This window comes from Micromys minutus (assembly GCF_963924665.1).
Source record: "Micromys minutus genome assembly, chromosome: 30".
Classification (NCBI taxonomy): Eukaryota; Metazoa; Chordata; class Mammalia; order Rodentia; family Muridae; genus Micromys; species Micromys minutus.
Window position 1 is genome coordinate 8012899 of NC_137965.1, and position 21967 is coordinate 8034865.

Sequence of the window (21967 nt, forward strand, 5' to 3'; positions counted from 1 at the left end):
GTTATGTCGGTATTGAGAATCGAACCTGCACCCTCTGGAAGAGCAGCCAGTGCTCTTAACTACTGAGCCATCTCTAGAGTGTTTATCTTCATCTAATAGTTCTTTTCATCCTTAGGTTTTTTTTTTTTTTCTTATTTTTGAGAACAGGTCTCTGTAGAGCAGTCTGGCCTGCTTCACAGAGATCTACCTGCTTCTGCCCCCAAGTGCTGGCTTTAAAAGGTTTTGTGACCATGGCCGGCTCCAGACTCATTTTAGGATATGAAAACACCTTGGAGATTCTGCTTTCTGATCTTTTTTGTTTTAAATAATTGACAGTGTTACAATTAAATTACTTGATGTATATATCTTTGTCGCTAAAGGTCTAGTGCCTTCATGTGGAATTAAAAGGCAGGTCAGAGACCAAGTTGGTTTCTGATGCCTGCCTCTCACACTGTGGGAAGTATTATGCAGGTTACCTGGGGGAAAACACCAACTGTGAACCCTGTTTTCAGAGTTAGAATATCGTCAAGTCAGGTCCATGTCTAAAATGCTGTATTCACGTGGTCTCCATTGTTTTTTATATTACATGGCATCAGCACAGGAAGTCTAAAAAGTTTCACTTGGATGTTAAAACCTAAGACCGGAAATTTATCGCAGTGCCTTGAAATATTAAAGGGTAGCCTTCGGCATTCAGTGTATTCAAATTTATTTACTGAGTGGAGTGGTGTTTCCTTCCTAGATTGCTGCTCAACAAAGCAGGTTGTCTGATAGTCAGGAGAAAGCCATGAACTTGAAAAAGGATTTGGCAGAGATGCAGGAGTGGATGGCTCAGGCTGAAGAGGACTACCTGGAGAGGGACTTCGAGTACAAGTCTCCGGAAGAGCTCGAGAGTGCGGTGGAGGAGATGAAGGTAAGGCCTTCCTCCTGACCCCCTCTTCACACTAATTAGTGTTGGCCCCTCACCTATCACACTACACAGAACCAAATGGACAACTCTGCTCTCATAGGGGTAAATGAAGAGCAGCTGCATTGATCTCAGTTGGGGGAGGAGGCCAACGCCTGCCCAGTAGTTCAAGTCCACCCCAGAGTTGATCCTTGCTGGGAATAGTCATGTAGGATCGCCATATAGGTCAGAGTCTCAAAGGAGGGTTATGCGGAGAAACTGAAAATTTTCTTCTTCTTCTTTTTAATCATAGTAAACATATAATATAAATCTTCACCATTTTAGCAGTTTCTCGATGTATATTTCATGGTATTAATTATAGTCACGGTGGTGTGTGACTTCGACCACTGTTTCCAGGAAGTGTAGTTTTTGGCAAGGAGCAAAGGAGACTTCACAAGTTGGCTTGAAGTTATCCTGGTTTTAGTGGGTTTGATTCTAGTCATTATTGGGGGCCCAGAGAACCCCAAGATGTCCTTGGAGCAGGGGCTATATTCAAGTCAGTAGTGGAGGCACACAGGAATTCTAGAACATCCTTGGAGCAGGAGATGAGGAGTATAGAGTCAGTATTGAGGGCACTGGGGAACCATGGGAAAACCCTAGCTCAGGATGGAAAGGGCTATAGAGTCAGTATTGGGAGCAAGGGGGCCCCAGATTGTCTTTGGAGCAGGAAGCAAGGGGTATAGATAGAAGATAAGGTGAAGATAAGACGGAGTCACAGGTTGTGGTTCCAGAAACATCTATTCCTGTGTAAGTAGTTGTTCTTGTATAAGGAAAGAACCGGGCCTCAGACCACATTGCCTCCACTGTTGTTCAAGCATGAGGACAGGGTTCTGTCTTTAAGAGTCATCCTTCTTGTCAGGTGGTAGTGGGCACAACTTTAATCCCAGTATAACTGAGGCAGGGGAAAGGGGGGGGCAGAGGCAGAGGGACAGAGGAAGAGGGGCAGAGAGGCAGAGGGGCAGAGAGGCAGAGGGGTAGAGGGGCAGAGGAGGGGGAGGGACAGAGGGGCAGAGGAGGGGGAGGGGCAGAGGGTCAGAGGAGGGGGAGGAGCAGAGGGATAGAGAGGCAGAGGCAGAGTTCGAGACCAGTCTGGTCTACAGAGCAAGTTCCAAAGTAGCCAAGGCTACACAGAGAAACTCTGTCTTTTAAAAAAAAAAAAAAGATGCATCCTTCTCTTTGTAAAAGATCGAGTAACATGATATATGATTACCCCACTGTAAACTCAGCCAGTAGTATATCTAAGGCAAAGTTTTCTGTGCAGGTAGTTTTTAAACAGATTTTATGTGACATTCATTCATGCATGCTATCTTGAGTCAGTACATGTGAAAAGAGACTTATTTAATCTGTGTCGAGGGACCAAAATATCTATAATTTTAATGTAGCTCTTTTTGAAGAGTTTTGAAAGTATTTTCAGTATCGGAAATATTTAAAGGTAGTCTGCTATACGAAGAATAGCCACCTCATTTATCCACTCACACCGTTGGAACTGTAGTTCGGCGCTGTTTTTAAAAGCCATCGTCGCTGACAGCGAAGGAGAAAAGTGAGATTAAAATCTCTGATTGGGCAACACTATGTGTTTTTATTCCTCAAAACAGCCATTAGGGATTTAAAAGCCACTCCACTTAATTAGTTTCCCCTTACCCTGGGAGAGCTGAAATCCATTAAGCAATAAAGCAAGCTGAAGGGGGAAGTCATAAACTCTGCTGCAGGTAGATTTTCTTGCATATGAGATCAAGCGCCGTGAGCACAGACGGGAGGAAGCAGCTATTTCTGGATCAGGTTGTCCAGTGGAACTCCTTCATCTTCGTTACTGGAAGGATGGATGGACCCATGTTCTAGGAGGAAAATGCTTTTACAAGGATTTGTGGGACATTTTAATAGAGGCTTCTGCCATGGTATCCTGCCATTTTAAGGATGTTTACTTATTTCAATTTAATGTGTTCAGACCTCCAGCGGTCATTTAAAATGAGCTCATTTCGATTCTTACCCCTGGACCTGGAATTTGAACATCTGTCTTGTCAGCACACACTGTTCAGGCTAACTTGTCTCTGAACTCTGGTGTTATTAAATGAAAATATCGTGGGCACCGGGAATGTACCCTGCTAACTAGAAAAGTGAGATTTTATTTTTAGCATTCTTCTTTAAAAAAAAAAAAAAAAAAACCTCAGGCTATAGAATTTTTAAAATAATGTTCCGCTCTGACATATAGAACCTTTTAGGTGTTTTAATTTTTGGATTAGTTATTATTATTATTATTATTATTATTATTATTATTATTATTATTATTATTACTATTTAAAAAGAAAGACACCGGTCACAGAGAACCATGTCTCAAAGTGCTCCTTTCTTGGGGACAGAGGGCCAAGGAGGATGTACTACAGAAGGAGGTGAGGGTGAAAATTCTGAAGGACAGCATCCAGCTGGTGGCTGCCAAGGTGCCCTCTGGTGGCCAGGAGTTGACATCGGAGTTCAAGGAGGTGCTGGAGGGCTACCAGCTACTCTGTAATCGAATTCGAGGGAAGTGCCACACACTGGAGGTAAGAGCTTGTTTCCCCCATGGGTACCGTCCTGAGGTCCCAGTCCCACTGTGCAATGCGTGTTTTCCTGTCTTAACTAAAGAAGAAGAAGAAGCCCCACTGCTTTGTCAAACATTGGATTATAAAGATTTATGGACCAAGTAGATAAAAATGAGATTTTTGGTTTTTTTTTGTTTGTTTGAAAAGGAGACTAAGACCTGCCTGCATTTCTCTGGAGGTTCAAAGCCATCATTTATCCCCTTTAGGTTTTACTAGGTTTGTATGGGAACTAGTGTTCTCAGGTTACAGAGGAGCCACAGCATCTCAACACCCCAACTGTCTCCTGAGAATCCAGCCTGCTCTCTTTTGCCAGGCTTACTACCCAGATAGGAATTCAAGTTTTTATTTTATTTTGAGTAGTGTCTAATGTTTACCAGAGGGGGAAAAAACTTCAATATGTAGAGATTTCAATATGCATTTTTAGGTAAACAATCCCTCCGCCCATCAGACTGAAGATCTAGATTATTTCGTGGGATTTTTTTTTTTTTAATGAAGTGCTTTCTCATGGTTTAAAAAAAAAAAAAAAAATCTGGCCCAAAGCTTTAAGAGACATTTTGAGTTATTACAATGTACATGAAACACACCCTGTAACAAGCAGTTATGTCATTGTGGATTCCGAAAGTGCAGTGCGAAGTTTGAAACTAAGTTTACTCACTCCTTGGTTGTTATCTGTCTCGTTGATTGGTTGTCTTTAGGCAGGCCCTGGCTGGGCTGGAATTCACTGTGCTGAGCAGGCTGATGTAACTTGGGGGGGGGGTCATTTCTACTTCTTTGCTCCAGGGCTGGGCGTACAGCTGTGCAGTCCCACGCCCTGCTCTGTGTTGAGATAAATATGCAAATTGAGACCAATTAGTAAAAAAGGTACTTAATTAGGGTCGAGCCTGTGTCCCCAGCATTTCTCTGCCACCATTCCATTCCTGTAAGAACTGAGCAGATTTCTCAGTCTGCTTCTTGCAAGAGGGATGGGGGAGGGGCACTAGGCATCCTCCTCCCCCTTTTGCTCTGAACCAAGAGTAAGGAAATTATGGTAGAGGCCTCAGGTCTAAGTCGTGTGCTTTGACCTTGGCAATGGTACCCATGCTTTTGATCCTAGCACTGGGAAAGCAGAAACAGGTGGATCTCCAGGTTCAAGGCCTGCCTGGTCTTCATCGTGAGTTCTGGTACAGCCAGGGCTACATAGAGAAACCCTGCCCTGAAAAAATTGTGCTTTTTTGGGGGGTGGGGAGCTGTTGGTTACGAGTGGTATTTCTAAAGGATTGAAAATGGCACAAACACCTATATACCAACACCAAAAGATAAAGTTGTAAGAGACTGGATGTCACCCCTAAAGTCTGCAGTACCTCTGCGCTTGTCTAGAAATACCTTCTGATCACTGTTCTGGCAAGCAGAGCTGGTTTGGGGTACAGATGGGACTGTGCCCTGACTCAGTATATCTAGAGAAGACAGATGTAGGGGATTTTGTGCCAAGTTGTAATCTTACCAGTCAGATGAGATCCTTTCATGGGGCAAGGAGATGGAAGGCCCTAAACGCATGCCTTCCCGGGCTTCTCTCCTACTCGGAACTCTTGAGGAAGGAGAACACAGGGCTACCTGGCTCCTGTTCTGGTAAAATGGGTCCATCCTCTTACACTGGTCTCTCCTTATTAACTTGGAAAGAAGTTCAGATGGCTACAGAGACGTCTGCTCCTGTAGTTACCTAGGAATTGGAATGGTTTATGTCCTAGGAGATTTGAGTTTTTATAAAAAATGTCATGAATGATTTTTTTACCTTTTGCTTTTTCTGGGGGTGGTGCTGGGGGGTGGGATAGTGGGGTGGTGGGGTGATGGTGGTACTGGAGATTGGACCCAGTCAGGATCTTTACCTATTAGGCAAGCACAGGTTGTAACTACTAAACTACATCTTCAGCTCTTACATTCTCTTTAAAAAAAAAAAATCTAAAAATCTTTGTATTTCTTTGCTGTTTTCCCCCCTATTAATTATTCAGGTTTGTTTTTTGACATTTAACCAGGTTCTTGGAATTTATTTTAATGGAAACCGAGGCAGCCTCTTTCCCATTTGTCTTTTTCCCTCCACCTTAATTGCTTTTAGTTTATTGAAAATTTAGTTTTGTCTCATTTATTTGATATCCTAGCCTTGCTGGGCTCTGAATTCCTGTATCTTCCTCTCACTGAAATGGAGTTCTTATTGATTGGAGGGATGATGTATGGTTATGGCTTTTCCTTCGGCTTTAATTTTCCCTTCACGTTCCTCAGGAGGTCTGGTCTTGTTGGGTGGAGCTGCTTCACTATTTGGACCTGGAAACCACGTGGTTGAACACTTTGGAGGAGCGCGTGCGGAGCACAGAGGCCCTGCCTGAGAGGACAGAAGCTGTTCATGAAGCTCTGGAGGTTGGCACCTTATGTCTGAGACATAGTTATTCTCATTGAGAGACCAGTGGTGTCTGTCATCCTGTCTATCTATGTATGTATGCATGTATGTGTGTATGTATGTATATATGTATGTATGTATATGTATCTATCTATTTATATCTAGGTATCTAGGTATCTTGGTATCTATGTATGTATGTATGTATGCATGCATGCATGGATGTATCTATCTATCTATCTATCTATCTATCTATCTATCTATCTATGAATATTGTTATCTATCTACCTTTGTATCTGTCCATCTATTCTTTTCTCTGTCCATCCACCCACCCACCCACCCACCCACCCACCCATCCACCCATCCATCTACCCATCCATCCATCCATCCATCCATCCATCCATCCATCCATCCATCCATCCACCCATCCATCCATCCATCCATCCATCCATCCACCCACCCACCCATCCACCCATCCACCCATCCATCCATCCACCCATCCACCCATCCATCCATCCATCCATCCACCCACCCACCCATCCACCCATCCACCCATCCATCCATCCATCCATCCATCCATCCATCCATCCATCCATCCATCCATCCATCCACCCATCCGTCTGTGCATACGATAGGATGTGTATTGAGGTCAGAGCACAATTTATAAAAGTTACTTACCCCTTTGCAACATGTAGATCCCAGGGATCAAATTCAGGTTGTCAGGCTTTGTGGCAAGCTCCTTTTTACCCACTGAGCCATTTCATCAGTCCCTGGGGAGTCTATATAATAAGCTTTGTAAGGCAGGAGCTATATGAGTGCATTTTCCACCCATTAATGGTCACTATTGGGGTCCAGTTCATTTCACTGTGCTCTGGACAAGCCCTGCTTTGTTTGTTTTTACTTATGAATAGGGCGTGAACCACGCTTAAGGTGGCTTCTAGTTCATTGTCATCAGACGTGAAAAGTTAAAGCAGGCTGACATGTGCATTTGTGGGAGGGGCTCCCCGTGTGGGAGCTGGATGGCAAGGCTGGGCTTCCTCGTTCTGCAGTTTCGAGCCCAGGAGTATACATGATACTGTGGCAATTCTGAAATGAATTGCAGGGTAGCCAGGGAGGTTTGCTTAGGAAAAGGAAGGGGAACACATGTAAGTTTGTACAGAAGTGTAGGGTGATTTGGGGACCCAAAGAACAGTGGAATGGGAAGTCGGGGACATTCCCGGGGGTGGGTGTGGGTGTGGGTGGGGCTGCATTCCTGAAGATGGGTGCTCTGCTGGAGGAGAGTTGTCACAAATGCAGCAGAGTGGACAAAACACAGTGTGGAACCCAACAGACAGACAGACACCCATTACATGAGCAACAAAGATGCTTTTCTCATAGGATCGTAAATATACGTACTAGAAATCCAGACAATGGAGAAAAAGTAAAGGCAGGCTCCATGATAATCACCTTAAAACATTTTCTGTAGCCTTTTTAAAAAAAAGATTCATTCATTCATTCATTCATTCATTCATTCATTCATTTATTTATTTATTTATTTATTTATTTATTTATTATAAGTACACCGTGGCTGTCTTCATACACACCAGAAGAGGGCTCCAGATCTCATTACAGATGGTTGTGAGCCACCATGTGGTTGCTGGGGTTTGAACTCACGACCTCTGGAGCACTCAGTGCTGAGCATCTCTTCCATCCCTGTAGCTTTTTTTTTCTTATCAGCATTCCTTTTATGCATGTATACCAAAGGGCATTAAATGCAGCCAAAGGGCTCATAGTTCTAATAGCTTTAGAAACATTTTGGAACATTTCTCTTTATTTATCGACTCCTGTGGGTCAAATCAAACTTCATGGGTTTCAGTTTTCCCACCTGCAGAATAGGAGTAATATTTAGTGCATAAAATTAATTGGACGTATTACTATAAAACTGAATACATAAAAATACTTAGTGTACTTCTGTATCATGTGGTAGAAAAATGGATCTCTAATTTCACTAATGTAGTTAATGACACAAAATAATAATATTTGTAGAGTTTTCTACCTCACACTGAGAGCTTCTCATAAAATTAATAATTGTTCAAATCATTTTAATGCGATTACATCAACAGTTATGTTCTTGAAGTGTTTTTTTTTAGTTTTGTGATTTTGTTAATCTTTGGTGGATAATTTTGTGAATTAGTTATTTCTCTAACTTTGGGCATAATTTGTTTCATAAGTAGATTTCTTAAAGTGGAATTATACTTGTCATAAAATGGCATTTTGCCGATCTCGATCCATTTAGACTTAGTGAATGTATTATTCTTTTTTTCTACCCAACCGCAGTCTCTTGAGTCGGTTTTGCGTCACCCAGCGGATAATCGCACCCAGATTCGGGAACTTGGGCAGACTCTGATTGATGGTGGGATCTTGGACGACATAATCAGCGAGAAGCTGGAGGCTTTTAACAGCCGCTACGAAGACCTGAGCCACTCGGTGAGAACCAGGCATGCGCAGTGTGATTAGGTAGTGAGTGCCGGACTCTAACCCTGAGGGCGCCCTCTCAATTGGAGCTTCCATGCTTGTTGTACTTGGTAATGCCTGAATCGGTCCCCATTAATGAATGCTTAGGCAGTCAAGGCTAATGGGAGTTTGAGGGCTCTCAAGTAAGTATAGAAATAGATCTAATATTTGCAGGTCAGACACAACTTGATTAAACAAATTTAGGATGAGACATGATATCTGAGTTTGAGGCCAGAATATTCTGCATAGGGAGCCTTAAAGCAGGTGAGGCTACATAGTAAGATATGTCTTACCAAACCAATCCCAACCCGACCCAACCTAAACCAAATACCAGGCAAAAAAACCTAACCTAACCTAACCGAACCTAACCTAACCTAACCGAACCTAACCGAACCGAACCGAACCGAACCGAACCAAACCAAACCAAACCAAACCAGACTTTGTCAGACACTGGATGTAGCCCAGCCGTCAAGTACTTGCTAATACACAGAAGGGCGCGGGTTAAATTCCCACTTACCCTCTATCTCCTAATAATAATAGATTATATCTATTTGTGAATGATATAAATTTCTGTAAGAATTGTATTGCAATTATGTGTAAAAACAGTAACTTCTATATGTATGTCCCGGGAACTAGGAGGGCCATCAGCATTTGACATTAACTGCTATGAAAGCTACGTCACTCGGAACATGCCCAGATTATATATCAACATCATTTTCATATCAGTGACGAGAGAAGGGGCATTGTTCTTTTGTAAGAAGGTTGAGTAGATAATTAGATAATTATAAGAGATTACTAAATAGCAAGTGTTGAGATTTAGACTGTAAATATCATTGAGCTTAATCAAAGATGTGTGGTAATTGCTGGTTTGACTCACATGTGCACCCACAAAACTTGTTTTCAATTATAGAAGAAAATTAGGTATCCAGTTGATAGACATTCTTACTACTTTTTTTTTTTTTTTGGATAGCTGTTGGTGATTCTTAAAATTGCCTCATATTTCTGGTAAATTAAAAAAAAGTTAAAAAGTTACAAATTCTACTTAAGACGTTTCACGCATTATGAGTGTCTGCGTAGATATATGTGTCCCGTGTATGTGTCTGGTGCTCCTGTATTCCACAAGAGTCTCGATCCTCTGTAGGCACCGTGGTGGGAAACAAACCCTCATCCTCTACAGGGGCAGCAGGTACTTAGCCACTGAGCCAGTCACCTGAGATGCACAGTGTCATCCTGTCGTGGATGTCCTGTGGGAGATGTCTTCCTGTCCGCATTTTGTCATTAGTAGAAAGAAGTAAAAACGAGAGATTCAGCAGCTGTGTCCCCGAGATACCAGAAGAACATTTGCACTCTTATTATGGATGGCTATTATTTATTTATAAGAGGAGCTGCAGTCTTGAACCAGTCCTTTATTACAATCTGCATGGCCACAAAGCAGTCAGCTATTTATATCTGTGCTGAGCAGTTACAAGGGAAATGTCTCTTCTGTGCAGGCGGAGAGCAAACAGATTTCTTTGGAGAAGCAACTCCAGGTCCTCCGCGAAACTGACCACATGCTTCAGGTGCTGAAGGAGAGCCTCGGGGAGCTGGACAAACAGCTCACCATATACCTGACGGACAGGATTGACGCCTTCCAGCTGCCACAGGAAGCTCAGGTATTGCTGCCAAGTCGAAAGCCTTTTTGTCCCGAGAAGGAGCAGTTGTAGCCTGACCCTCAGCAGCCGGAGAAAAGAGAACAAAGCCTCTTTATGGAACAGCCTTTGGGTTTGAGCTGCGCTTGTTCCTTGTGTGAGAACTTGACACATTTTCTCTTTAATATTTTACGCATGTAGGTGTTTTGCTTACATGTGCATGTATGCACTTTCTTCATACCTGCTGCCTGTGGATGCCACGAGATGCACTGAATCCCCTGGAACTGCAGTTAGACTGTTTTAAACCACCCAGTGGATGCTGGAAAAGGAACTTAGATCCTTTGGAAGAGCAGCTGGTGCTCTTAACAGCCGAGCCATCTCTCCAGCTCCTTTCCCACAGTTTATACATTGGGAAATGGATTTCTTTCTTTCCTTCCTTCTCTCTCTCTCTAGCTATAAAGTTGAGGCAGTTTATTCTATGTAAATCACATGTGACCATCAATGATGACATGCAAAGACCTTAGCATGTGCACGGCACACGTGTAGCGGTTTGTGATTATCACGTGTTCCACTCTCTTATTAACGTGTATTAAATACAGGATCATACACTGTACAACTACATGGAGCTTGCGTATTGCTGTTTCTTCGTGTACTTTGCTGCTGTTGTGTAAAGGCTGTACAAAAACATACATGTTGTATGTATAAAGACATACTGTAACTCATGCTTGCCCGGGACTTACTGTGTAGCCAAGGGTGGCCTTAAACTCAGCAATCCTCCTGCCTCAACCTCCAGAGTGCTAGGATTACAAGTAAGAACCACTACCCAGGGCTTCTTTGTGTAACTTTAAAAACACACCTTCTCCCCTTTTTATCCCTCTGGTAGAAGATCCAAGCAGAAATCTCAGCCCATGAGCTCACCCTGGAGGAGCTGAAGAAGAACTTCCGCTCCCAGCCCCCGACCTCCCCTGAGGGCAGGACCACAAGAGGAGGAAGTCAGATGGACATGCTACAGGTAGACACCAGGCTTCCTCTTGGCTTTTTGTGTATGGCAGGTATAGAGAACAAAACAGAAGGCTTGAATATTTGGGTGCCTCCAGGTGTACTTAATTGGCGATAGGTAGATATGAATACTTTTAATAGATTCTATGGGTCTTTTATCTCATATAGAAGGGCAGATTGTATCTCTGTCCATTGGATGTAATCTTATTGTGTAGAGGGTTTGTGGATTGAGAATTTAATATCTAAACCTGCTTGAAAAGCTACTGGGCTTTGGAGTCATGTTCCTGCTGGGTGGTGGAGGAAAGGAACCAACCTGCTGGGGTGGTCGTGTTCACCTGAAACAGAAGCCACAGGGCGGGCGGAGTGAGAAGGAAACAGCGTGGAGAGTGTGGCTTTTGGACTGCGTGGCAGAGTCCGTGCGCTGGGCTCCACAGTAGAGAGGCATCCACGGAGTGAGACCGCAGGGGTGGATAAAAGGTTTAGCCGCCATTTCAGTATTTACTGCAACAGGTACCCTTGCTCCGTGCAGTGATTCCAACAGTGTGATGTGAGTGGACTAGTAAAGGCTCATTGTGCCTCATGGCAGGCAGCAGGAGCAGGTTGTTACCCGGGTAACCAAATAGCGAGTTTTAATAGTCATTTAGGAAGGGAAGATTAAGTCCAGCCTTTGTTGGCTTTGTATAGACTGTTCTCTGACTTCAGAGGCTGATGTCTAGGGGGGATGGGAGTGGGGATGCAGGACCACTCAGGTCCTTAATGGGCAGAGGGAGAAGGGGTATCACTCTTAATGTGGTGGAAGGCATCTGAGGTCTATGTGCATGAACTAGGTGTTCTGGGAAAAGTGAGTAAATTAACAGACTTTCATGCCAGAGACATCTGTATCCAGATTTATCTTGGAGACGGAAATACGGAGAGCTGCTCATTTGTGACACTGATTGGTGGCTCTCAACCTGTGCGCCGTGGTCCCTTTGGGGGTTGCATATCACATATCCCGAATATCTCAAAATTACAGTTATGAAGTAGCAATGAAATCATTTTATGGTTTCGGGTCACCACAACATGAGGAACTGTGTCAAATGGCCGCATCATTAGGAAGGCAAAGAACCACTGTTTTCTATGACCAGAACCATCCTAATTCCTCTGGAGTCTCCTGGGTTGGCCTGTTTTTTGAAAAGCCTCTCAGCATTTCGTATCATACTAATACCCACTGAGAGAGTTAGTGAGTGGATTTCTGATTTCTGCAAACAGAGGAAACTTCGAGAGGTCTCCACCAAATTCCAGCTTTTCCAGAAGCCTGCGAATTTCGAGCAGCGGATGCTTGACTGCAAGCGTGTGCTGGATGGCGTGAAGGCCGAGCTTCATGTCCTGGACGTGAAGGATGTGGACCCTGACGTCATCCAGACCCACCTGGACAAGTGCATGGTGAGTCTGAGAGCGAGGGGGCGGCTCACAGGGTTCAGGGCATGAAAATGACAGAGCGCATGTTAGGACAATAAGACATATGGCTGGCCCCAGAAAAAAATAGACGGTATAAGAGAAATAGAGTGTGAAAGCAGGTTTACGGTCTGTGCTGGTCAAGGGAGCAGATATATGTAAATAACATGTATCGAAAAACAAAGACATACGTAAATTACAACAGGAAGTGGGAAGGACCTCGACAGGACACAACTGACAGGCTCTGTAATATCTGAAATATTGCAGAGTAAAAGAAAAAAAAATGCTTCCCTAGGACTTTCCCATGCAAGTCAAAGTTCAAAGTTCAGATGGGCAGAAATGAATGACAAGTAAGACCTGAGTGTTTCGTTGTTTGTAGTTAAATAGAGAGTTTTAAATGATGCTGGGGGGAGGGTCTGAACTTAGCCTTATTGTGGTGCCTTGGCAGTCTTCTTAGAGGCGTCCTCGGGAGGTATTGGTGGGACTGTTGTCTTCACAGTTTGTTTCTCACGTGGGTGGAATGATCCGTGTAGGCATTTGAGTCACGTACAAGTGTTGTAAGCATCTCTTCGCTTGTTGGGACATTGTGCCAGACATTACTTGATTTGGCATCGCAGATACTGGCTTTGTGCCCTTGAGGTGTTTTGAGTTGGATATTCATGAATGGATAAGCTGCCTGGACAGAGTTTGGGGCTTCAAGGTGACAGGGATGAAGGCAGTCTGGAACTGTCCCTTTGAACTCTAATCTTGACACTTTAAAGTGTTCGGTTTATTTTTAGCGTGGAAATGATGCTCATTATGGTGCATTTGTTTTCTCTGAGAAATAGAAAGAAATGTGAGGGATTGCACATTCCTACAGGCGCAGGTTGTCACTGTCTTCTAGTCACGGTGTTAGGATTGAAGACTGTTCTTTCAGTGCAGAGAGCTGAACCAAGGATCTTGTGTATAGTAGGCCCGTGGTTTCTCATTGAGCAGTCTGCAGCCCTACAGTGTGATTCCACAGAGACATTCCGATCCTGCTACTTCCTGTAGATTTTTAAGGGCACGTGATTGCGATCTGTAGTTATCCAGGATTTCTATTGACATTTAATATGCACGTCTTGTTTTATAAACAAACGCAAACTCTTTTAGTTTATTATCTGAGTTGAAGAAGCATTACAATCTTGCCTTATGTTGATTCAACCTTCAAACCACATTCAAGAGAGATAGTGTGCCCTTTGATGTCCTGGGTGAGGTATTACCTGCCCAGCCATAGAAACTGTCTTCTGAAATAATGCCAGTTGGGGAAATTTTCTGTTAACAATGTAAACATTTTCTCTCTTCTAAAGAAACTGTATAAAACGTTGAGTGAGGTCAAACTTGAAGTTGAGACTGTCATCAAAACAGGGAGGCACATTGTCCAGAAGCAACAGACAGACAACCCAAAGGAGATGGACGAACAGCTCACTTCTCTGAAAGTCCTCTACAATGACCTGGGTGCACAGGTGAGACATCTCTCTCTCTCTCTCTCTCTCTCTCTCTCTCTCTCTCTCTCTCCCAATATTTATCAAATTTAATCTTTACAAATAGCAATAGTGTAATCATTAGTAGTTGTATAAACATGTTTTAGAATAGTTAATACAAAATAATATTTATATTTTCCACGGCCATTGACATCTTAGCAGGTGTTCTAAGGAAACTCAACAAGCTTCTGCCTAAACCTTCTTTGCTTTTGGATGTCTAAATTAGATAGGTAACTGAGGTATGTTACCATGTCAGGATCTAGTAATGATTAATGGTAGGTATTCTTATTGGTCTAGCAAGACTCAAAATTCTTCGTTGTATACTTTAATAAATGGCTGTTAAGAGTCGGTAGGCCATTTTCTGTGACTGGTCCTACCTGACAGGACCCAATACAAATATTGTCCTCTGACTTTGAGGGTTTGCCCTGAAATTCAGAGTCCAAAAAACGTGAAAGGCAAAACCTGGCCATACTGAAAAACTGGTTTAGATAGTGTTTTCTTTGTTGATTCTGTGACAGGGTCTTTCTTTTATGTAGCTTGGCTGCCCTTGAACTTGCTGTGTAGACCAGGCTGCTCACTAATTCAAGAGGCCCACTTGCCTCTGCCTCCCCAGTGCTGAGATTAAAGGTGTGTGCCATGATGCCCAGCTTAGGTAGTTGTTTAATTCTTCCATGTTGATTGAATATTAGGCTTAGACTTGGGATAGGAAAGCTTCCCAAGGAAGTGCTGCTTAAAGAGAGATCTAAGTGATAGGTCGGAGTCACCATGGTGAAATCAGAAGAGGGTTATTGACCAGCTTGTGGCAGGAGGAGGCAGAAAGAACCATGTGTGTGCAGCCGTAAGGGTAAGGGGGTCAGAGGAATATGGGTGTCTGGCACTATCATTATACCTGTAGCTTGGCTGGTATGTGTTTGGTGTTACATTAGTCTGGTGGTGGAGGAAAGAGAGAGATAAAGCATGAACTTTATTATGTTTTAGGGTTGCTTCCATGGATGACGATGGTGCCATCATTGGAACATCGGGGTGATAGTAGGAAGGATAGAGAGGCATGCAGAAACCATATGTTTGTTTGTGATGTGTCGACAATCTCCTTTTGAGAAGTCAGGCACTTACACAGGCATAAAGCGGTTTTCAACTTGTGGTATCGAAAACCCCTTAAGGTTAAATGTCCCCGTCACAGAAAGAACATCGGAAAACACAGATATCTATATTACTATTTATAGCAGTAGCAAAATTAGAGGTATGAAATAGCAATGAAAAAGATTTTATGGTTGGGAGTCACCACACCTGAGCACAGTATTAAAGGGTTAGGATGGTTGAGAGCCACTATACTGAGGTCTGGAGAAGACGTCTGGGCCGATCTGGTGGATTTTCTGAGTCATCTCCATATAAATGGTCAAGTTTTCAGGGCTTACGACATTGGCTAGGGAGAGGATATGGCGAGGTAAAATGAGGCCTAAAATGAGGCCGCTAAGTGTTATGCATTAGCAAAAGTAAGTAAAGTAAGAAGGTAGCCAGAGGTGATAAGGGTACAGCAGGAAGGACATCTGGGAGGGGTAGCATTTCAAGGGTGAGTTCATTGGTTTTCTGAATATTGTGTTCACTTAAAAATGTCCGTTGGATCTGTTGCCCTGGGGTTGTTACTGAAGTTAGCAACGGGATGTGTGAGAAGTCAGGCATAGCACTGTACTCTAGGAAGTATCTTTGATCTTATCGTCAAAGTAGAGAGTAGATCTTTAGGGAAGTTGGTGTGTGTGTGTGTGTGTGTGTGTGTGTGTGTGTGTGTGATCAGAGTGTTTAAAATGTTTACCAAGAAGGAATGGTTGTAGAACTCAGAGGGAAGGGATGAAGAGTCAGGTAAGAGCCTTACATCTTCAGTCCCTTGCAGATGCCCTTAGCACACATTGATGAGGTTGAGGAAAAGTATGCATCCTTATAAACTGAGCTGTATTCGTTTCTTCCTGATATACAGACTTCCATGAACATTAGGTTTGCTGATGCTCATATGTCAGAGTCGGAGAAGCATTATGTAATTCAAGCGTGTGCCTTTTCAAGGCTGCGTTCTGGTGCTGGTAACGGGGTGTTAGGGATTTTAGTGGAACCCTGCTGTGTCTTTCTTACCGTGTCCTTGACCTCCTCGTTCATGCTTACTCCGTGTGTTTTGGTCCCCTTGTTTACCCTTGACTTAGTCGCCATGTCCTTGGTCCCCTTGTTTAGGTGACAGAAGGGAAACAGGACTTGGAAAGGGCCTCACAGCTGTCCAGGAAGATGAAGAAGGAGGCCGCCGTCCTCTCGGAATGGCTCTCTGCCACAGAGGCAGAGCTAGTGCAGAAATCCACATCAGAAGGCGTGATTGGTGACCTGGACACAGAAATCTCCTGGGCTAAAGTGAGTCGCGGTTGGGTTGGACTGCCGCATGTCACGCCGGTGGCATTTGCTTGGGACAGTCTGGCCGGCCACTATCTCCATTTCGTATTAATTGTGACCTCTGCTCCTCTCCGTACATTCCCTCTTCTCTGATCTGGGAAGAAGGATTTGAATGCACTCATTGGTTTGTTCGTTTTCAGAGGTTTCTCTCCGTAACGTGTGCTGCCATGAATTCCTTGTGTGTCACAGGCTGGCCATCCATCTCCAGCAAGCTGTCTTTCCTCCTGAGCTTCTCTGTGCAGCTGTGCTCCACTAAAACCAGGCGTTTTAACAGTACTTGTGTGTGAGTGTAAATGTGGGCATGTGTGTTTGTGAGTATGTATAAACAAGTGTGAGTGTACACACGTGTATTTGTGAATGTGTGGGATATTCTGTATGAGTGAGTATGTGTGTAGGTGGGTGCATGCATTCACATGTATATTTGTGAGTGTGAGTGTAAATGTGCACATGTGTGTTTGTGAGTGTGTATGAATGAGTGAGAGTATACACATTTGTATTTGTGAGTGTGTGGGAGATTCTGCGTGAGTGTATGTGTGTGTGTGTGTGTGTGTGTGTGTGTGTGTGTGTGTGTAAAAGCCTGTGGTTGATGTCAGATGTCCTCAGTTGCTTTCTCGGGTACAAATTCTCATTCTGAACACAGTGATTACTGATTTGGCTGGACTTGTCAGCAAACTCCCATCTCTACTTTTCCAGTGTTAGAATTCTGGTCTTGTGCTGCTGTTCCTGGCTTTTTACATGAACGCTCATGGTGAGGATTTCAAGCCAGTGCTGTCAGGGATTGAGCCTATTGTCTTTTTTCCTCATTAAGTCCACAACTTGTGTGGTTTCACAGAGGTCACAAACTTTCCCTGGCCTTCTGAGTTGCTAAAGTGACAGTTTGTGCTTAGAACCCACGATAAAGTCGTACAAAAGCTGATAGTGAGCCTCACAAGTCAACTTTTCCTGTGTTTCTCGTGTGTGTTTGACAAACCTGCTGTTTCAGTCCTTTTTTATTGCCCAATTTTCCACTCATGGCTGTTTACCACCCTCCCTCCATTTTTGGTATTAAGTAAAGTTCTATGAAAAACATTACTGTGGCTGATTTTCTTTTCTTTTTTCTTTTTTTTAGTATACATTTGTAATTGTTTAGTAGCTGGGACTTTCTCATGCCAAAGGATGCACCCATTTTGAAGCTTCCTGTGTGCTTCAAGTCTGTGTTTTAGTTCAGACACTGCAAGTATCACATACGAACTGATCCCTCCCCGGATTTTTGAGAATACGTTCGACAGTGGTGTGCAAGCACTGTCCCTGACTGTTCAGTTAGAACCTTTTCCGTAGCTTACACGCCGTCTGCAGCCTGCTTTTGTAAGACGTTTTTCCTGTAGTTTTGAGCATTTTTTAAAGAAGAAGATTTATTTATTTATTTGTTATATGTGAGTACATCGTAGCTGTCCTCAGACAACAGAAGAGGGCATCAGATCTCATCACAGATGGTCATGAGCCACCATGTAGTTGCTGGGATTTGAACTCAGGACCTCTGGAAGAGCAGTCAGTGCTCTTAACCGCTGAGCCATCTCTCCAGCCCCCCCGTTTTGAGCATTTTTAAAATCTCCAGACCAGTCTGCTAAGTTTGGTTTCTTTATCAGGTTTATTAATGCTCTGACAAAGTGTTGTGAAGTTTTTAAATTTTCTTTCTTTGCCATTGTAGTTTACTTTCTGTCTATTATTATTGTTGTTGTTGTTGTTGTTTGAACGAACAAGTTGATTTTAAAGAACTGAGTAATCGGTTTCTTGTTACTGCTGCCTTCAGTTTCCGAAGGGCTAGCTTGACTCTGAGGCTCTAGAATTCTTCATGGTCTTGTGTAGTTTCATCCCTTCAAGCTTTAGGCCTTAGATTTTTTTCTCTAGATTAAGAGAGAGTCTCTGCAGTTCTCCCCAAATAACTAACGGAGGGTTCCAGCATTGAGTTCCGAGTTCTTTCCTCTGTTCTAACACAGTAGCTAACATGTCCTTAGTTTTGTTTTCTGTTGTTCAGTTCTGGTCTTCCACACCCTCCACTCTCCCCAGTTCCCAGACTGCTGAGTGATGTCATTTCATTAGCTATTTTCATTCCCATTGGAGGGTCCTCGTCTTTCTGATTCCCTTCGTAGCTTATGTACTTTTATAGACATGGTCCCCAAATTCGTAAAAGAAATTTACTGCGAAGCTCTAGATTTCTTAGATGAGAATTTATTTATTCTGGCTTTTGTTTCTGCAGAGGCTGGAGATTAATCCCAGGTCCTAGCACATGCATACTCACATACACAAGAAACAGAAATCTGTAGTTTTTTTTTTTTTTTTTAAAGGGGCAGTGGTTTACAGGAGGAATGCTGTGCTCAGGGTGATTTAAATCTCTGTGGATGTGCACTTTCCTGGCAATCCTTCATTTGTGTGTGAGCCCCGTGACCATTTCCCTTCCACGAGTGTTCCCATGGTGTGGTATGAAGCTGATGTCCAAAGCTTCTGTTTTCCTGGTTCTGCTTGTATGTACTTCAGCTGTATTTCTCATCTCTTATGTCCTTTCATAGTCACTCAGTCAATCATTTCATTTTTCATTATGGTCTTGAGAGTTCATGGTGTGTCAGCAAGTTGAGTTTTATAAACCCTTAAGGCGTTGCAGGTTATCTAGGAAATCACTGACTCGTAATTGGGGGAGAAGAAAAGCCAAAAACCAAAACAAGACAATAAGGTTAGGTCAGTTTTATGGTGTTCTGAAAGGAAAGTGGGTGTTTTTTTTTTCCCCCCTTCTAGAACATTCTCAAGGATCTGGAAAAGAGAAAAGCTGACTTAAATGCCATTACAGAGAGCAGTGCTGCCCTTCAGCACTTGGTCTTGGGCAGCGAGTCTGTGCTGGAAGAGAGCCTCTGTGTGCTCAACGCTGGGTGGAGCCGAGTGCACACGTGGACCGAAGACTGGCACAACACCCTGCTGGTATGTTGGCAAACACACCCGTGGTGGGGTCTTCTCTAAGTACTTCCTTTAAAAGCGTGTGGCCTCATTAGAACTGTTTCCTGTGTCTCAGTTTGGTTTTGCTTGTACATTAGTTTTATTGTTTTAATTTTTCTATTGAAAAGGTATCAAATGAAAGAAGTTGCAATACCTGTGATAGTAAAATATTCATGCTAAACAGAGGGGCTTTGTTACTTAATATTTTAGTAAATGTAGTTTTATTTTAATGGTAGAGTATTTACTTAGTGTAATAATATTAGCTATATATACACACATGTATGTGTAAATGTATATTTATATACACACATGTATGTGTAAATGTATATTTATATACACACATGTATGTGTAAATGTATATTTATATACACACGTATGTGTAAATGTATATTTATATACACGCATATAAGTAAATGTATATTTATATACACACATGTATGTGTAAATGTATATACACACACATATATATGTGTAAATGTATATTTATATACACAGTCTGCACAGTGTCTTTGTTATACACTAGTCATATAACAAGGATTATCTCAAATGGTGGTGCCTGTAAAATTCTTGGCTACTGTCTCAGTAGAATTACTTAAGTACTCTATTCTTTCTTCTTCTCATCTACAAAATAGGCGTTATTATAATTTCTACTTTGTATGAGTTCTATGATGATTAAATGGCTGAAAATGTGTATGATATAGCAATATGTTAGACATCCCGTTATTCTTTTATAATTATAACCGTTCCATTTTCATAGTGCTTCCTGGCCCACTTCTGCCCATGGTAAACATATGGCAGCTCCAATCTCTGAAGTGAGAGTTATAATTTATAAATTATTACTTTGTTCCAGCACACCTGATAGGACTTTAACTTAGTTAATTCCCTAGTGATGGATAGACAAAGATAAAAGAATAAACGACCTGTTTAGGCATTTTTTTTTTTCAAATCCTTTAGGATATTTAGGGCAGAGAAGCTCATGTGCTTAGGTCTTGATTGATCCAAGGTTTATATTTTAGCTCATGACCCATTACCCATGTAACTTCATGTAAATCCTATAATATGATACCACATTCTAATGTACAGAGAAAAGCATAGCTGAAGCTGGCCATGGTGATACACACCTGTAATCCTAGCGTTTGAGAGACCAAAACCAGAGTCGCTAGCGGTAAAGGTCAATTTACATAGCAAGGCTATGTCTCAAAAAAACAAAAACAAAAATGCCCCCAAACAAACAAAACCACCACCACCATCAACAACAACAACAACAACAACAAAATACTCACCAAAGCCAAAAACAACAAAACCCCAAAAATTCAGCACCCTATCTCCCCTCCCAAAAGTCGCACCTGGTAGCATGGGCTTGTAATCCATGCCACTTGGATAACTGAGGCAGGAGGATCACAACTGGAAAGGTCTTCTTGGGCTACATAGTAAATTCAAGGATTGCCTAAAGCCACTTAGTGAGACCTTGTCTCAAAATAAAAAGTCAAAAAGGGCCTGGGCTTCTATTCAGTTGTGCAGTGTATGACACCTTATATTCAATCTCCAGAACTGTAAAGTAGCATTCTCTGCCCCCCAGAAGCCCCCAAACCCAAAACAAACCAAGTGAAAGTATGTAGCAGACGTAGCTGTTCTTTGTTGACATGATGGAGCGACTTGCAGTTGCTCTTTGATGGCCTTTGCAATCTCTTCTCAGATTGCCATCTTGATCTTTCCTTTAAGCGTGTCAACGCTGTTTTATCCCCTCGCAGAACCATCAGAATCAGCTGGAGATGTTTGACGGACACGTCGCTCACATCAGCACCTGGCTCTATCAAGCTGAGGCTCTGTTGGATGAGATCGAGAAGAAACCCGCAAGGAAACAGGAAGAAGTTGTGAAGGTAGCGTCAGCCTCACGAGTCCCACGGGATAATTGGCTGTGGTCTGTCCCCTCGTGCTGTGTGTTGTCAGTGGTGTGCCTGGTGTTCTCAAGCACTTTGCTTTTCAACATTTATCGTGGCGGGAGAAACCACGATTGCCCGTGGATGGTTTTCTATGTCCACCACTTGGTGTGGTTGACGGTGCCAAAATGTCTGCCTAGCAATCCCAGATATTTATTTTAAATACCTTTAAATCATGGTAAGCATCACGTGTGTCTGGAATAATCCCCCATCCCTCCTATCAGCGTTTACTGTCTGAACTGGATGAAGCCAGCCTCCAGGTTGAGAATGTTCGGGAACAAGCCATCGTCTTGGTGAATGCTCGTGGAAGCTCCAGCAGGGAACTCGTGGAACCGAAATTAGCTGAGCTGAGCAGGAACTTTGAAAAAGTGTCCCAGCACATAAAAAGCGCCCAAGTGAGTCCTTGCATTTATTTTTTAATACAATAGCATTTCTCCCCACAGGTATGTGTATAAATGGTAGATAATTTTGTTCAGGCCTATTCATTTTTAAATGAATTTAATAACTGTTTGGCAAAGCAACTGCTGTTACTTCTGTGTGATTGGTAATATAAGAAAATATTGTCTAGTAAATAACTCACTCAGGACAGGCTTCAGTGTCATTGGACTGTCCGGATATGGGTAGAACAGAAATATTTAAGTCATTTCCTACTTGAGGCATGATTATCAGTCCCTGATCTTAAACTCATCCTTTCTAATGTATGTGTTTGTAGAAAAT

At 42.7% G+C, this 21967-nt stretch overlaps 1 protein-coding gene across 5 annotated transcripts in view; it reads left to right on the forward strand.

Moving 5' to 3' along the window:
• Window positions 1–21967, forward strand: part of UTRN (utrophin) — a gene marked incomplete at its 3' end in the record, with an annotated part of 456405 nt that overhangs the window by 161827 nt on the left and 272611 nt on the right. For all 5 annotated transcript variants that reach the window (XM_080941517.1, XM_080941518.1, XM_080941516.1 and 2 more), the window contains 12 exons: window positions 719–889; window positions 3280–3459; window positions 5752–5886; window positions 8180–8329; window positions 9847–10008; window positions 10868–10996; window positions 12232–12405; window positions 13746–13901; window positions 16137–16307; window positions 19116–19295; window positions 21062–21190; window positions 21475–21645. In XM_080941517.1, the coding sequence (XP_080797643.1) occupies window positions 719–889; window positions 3280–3459; window positions 5752–5886; window positions 8180–8329; window positions 9847–10008; window positions 10868–10996; window positions 12232–12405; window positions 13746–13901; window positions 16137–16307; window positions 19116–19295; window positions 21062–21190; window positions 21475–21645 (1908 nt within the window). The remainder of the gene's footprint in view (window positions 1–718; window positions 890–3279; window positions 3460–5751; window positions 5887–8179; window positions 8330–9846; window positions 10009–10867; window positions 10997–12231; window positions 12406–13745; window positions 13902–16136; window positions 16308–19115; window positions 19296–21061; window positions 21191–21474; window positions 21646–21967) is intronic.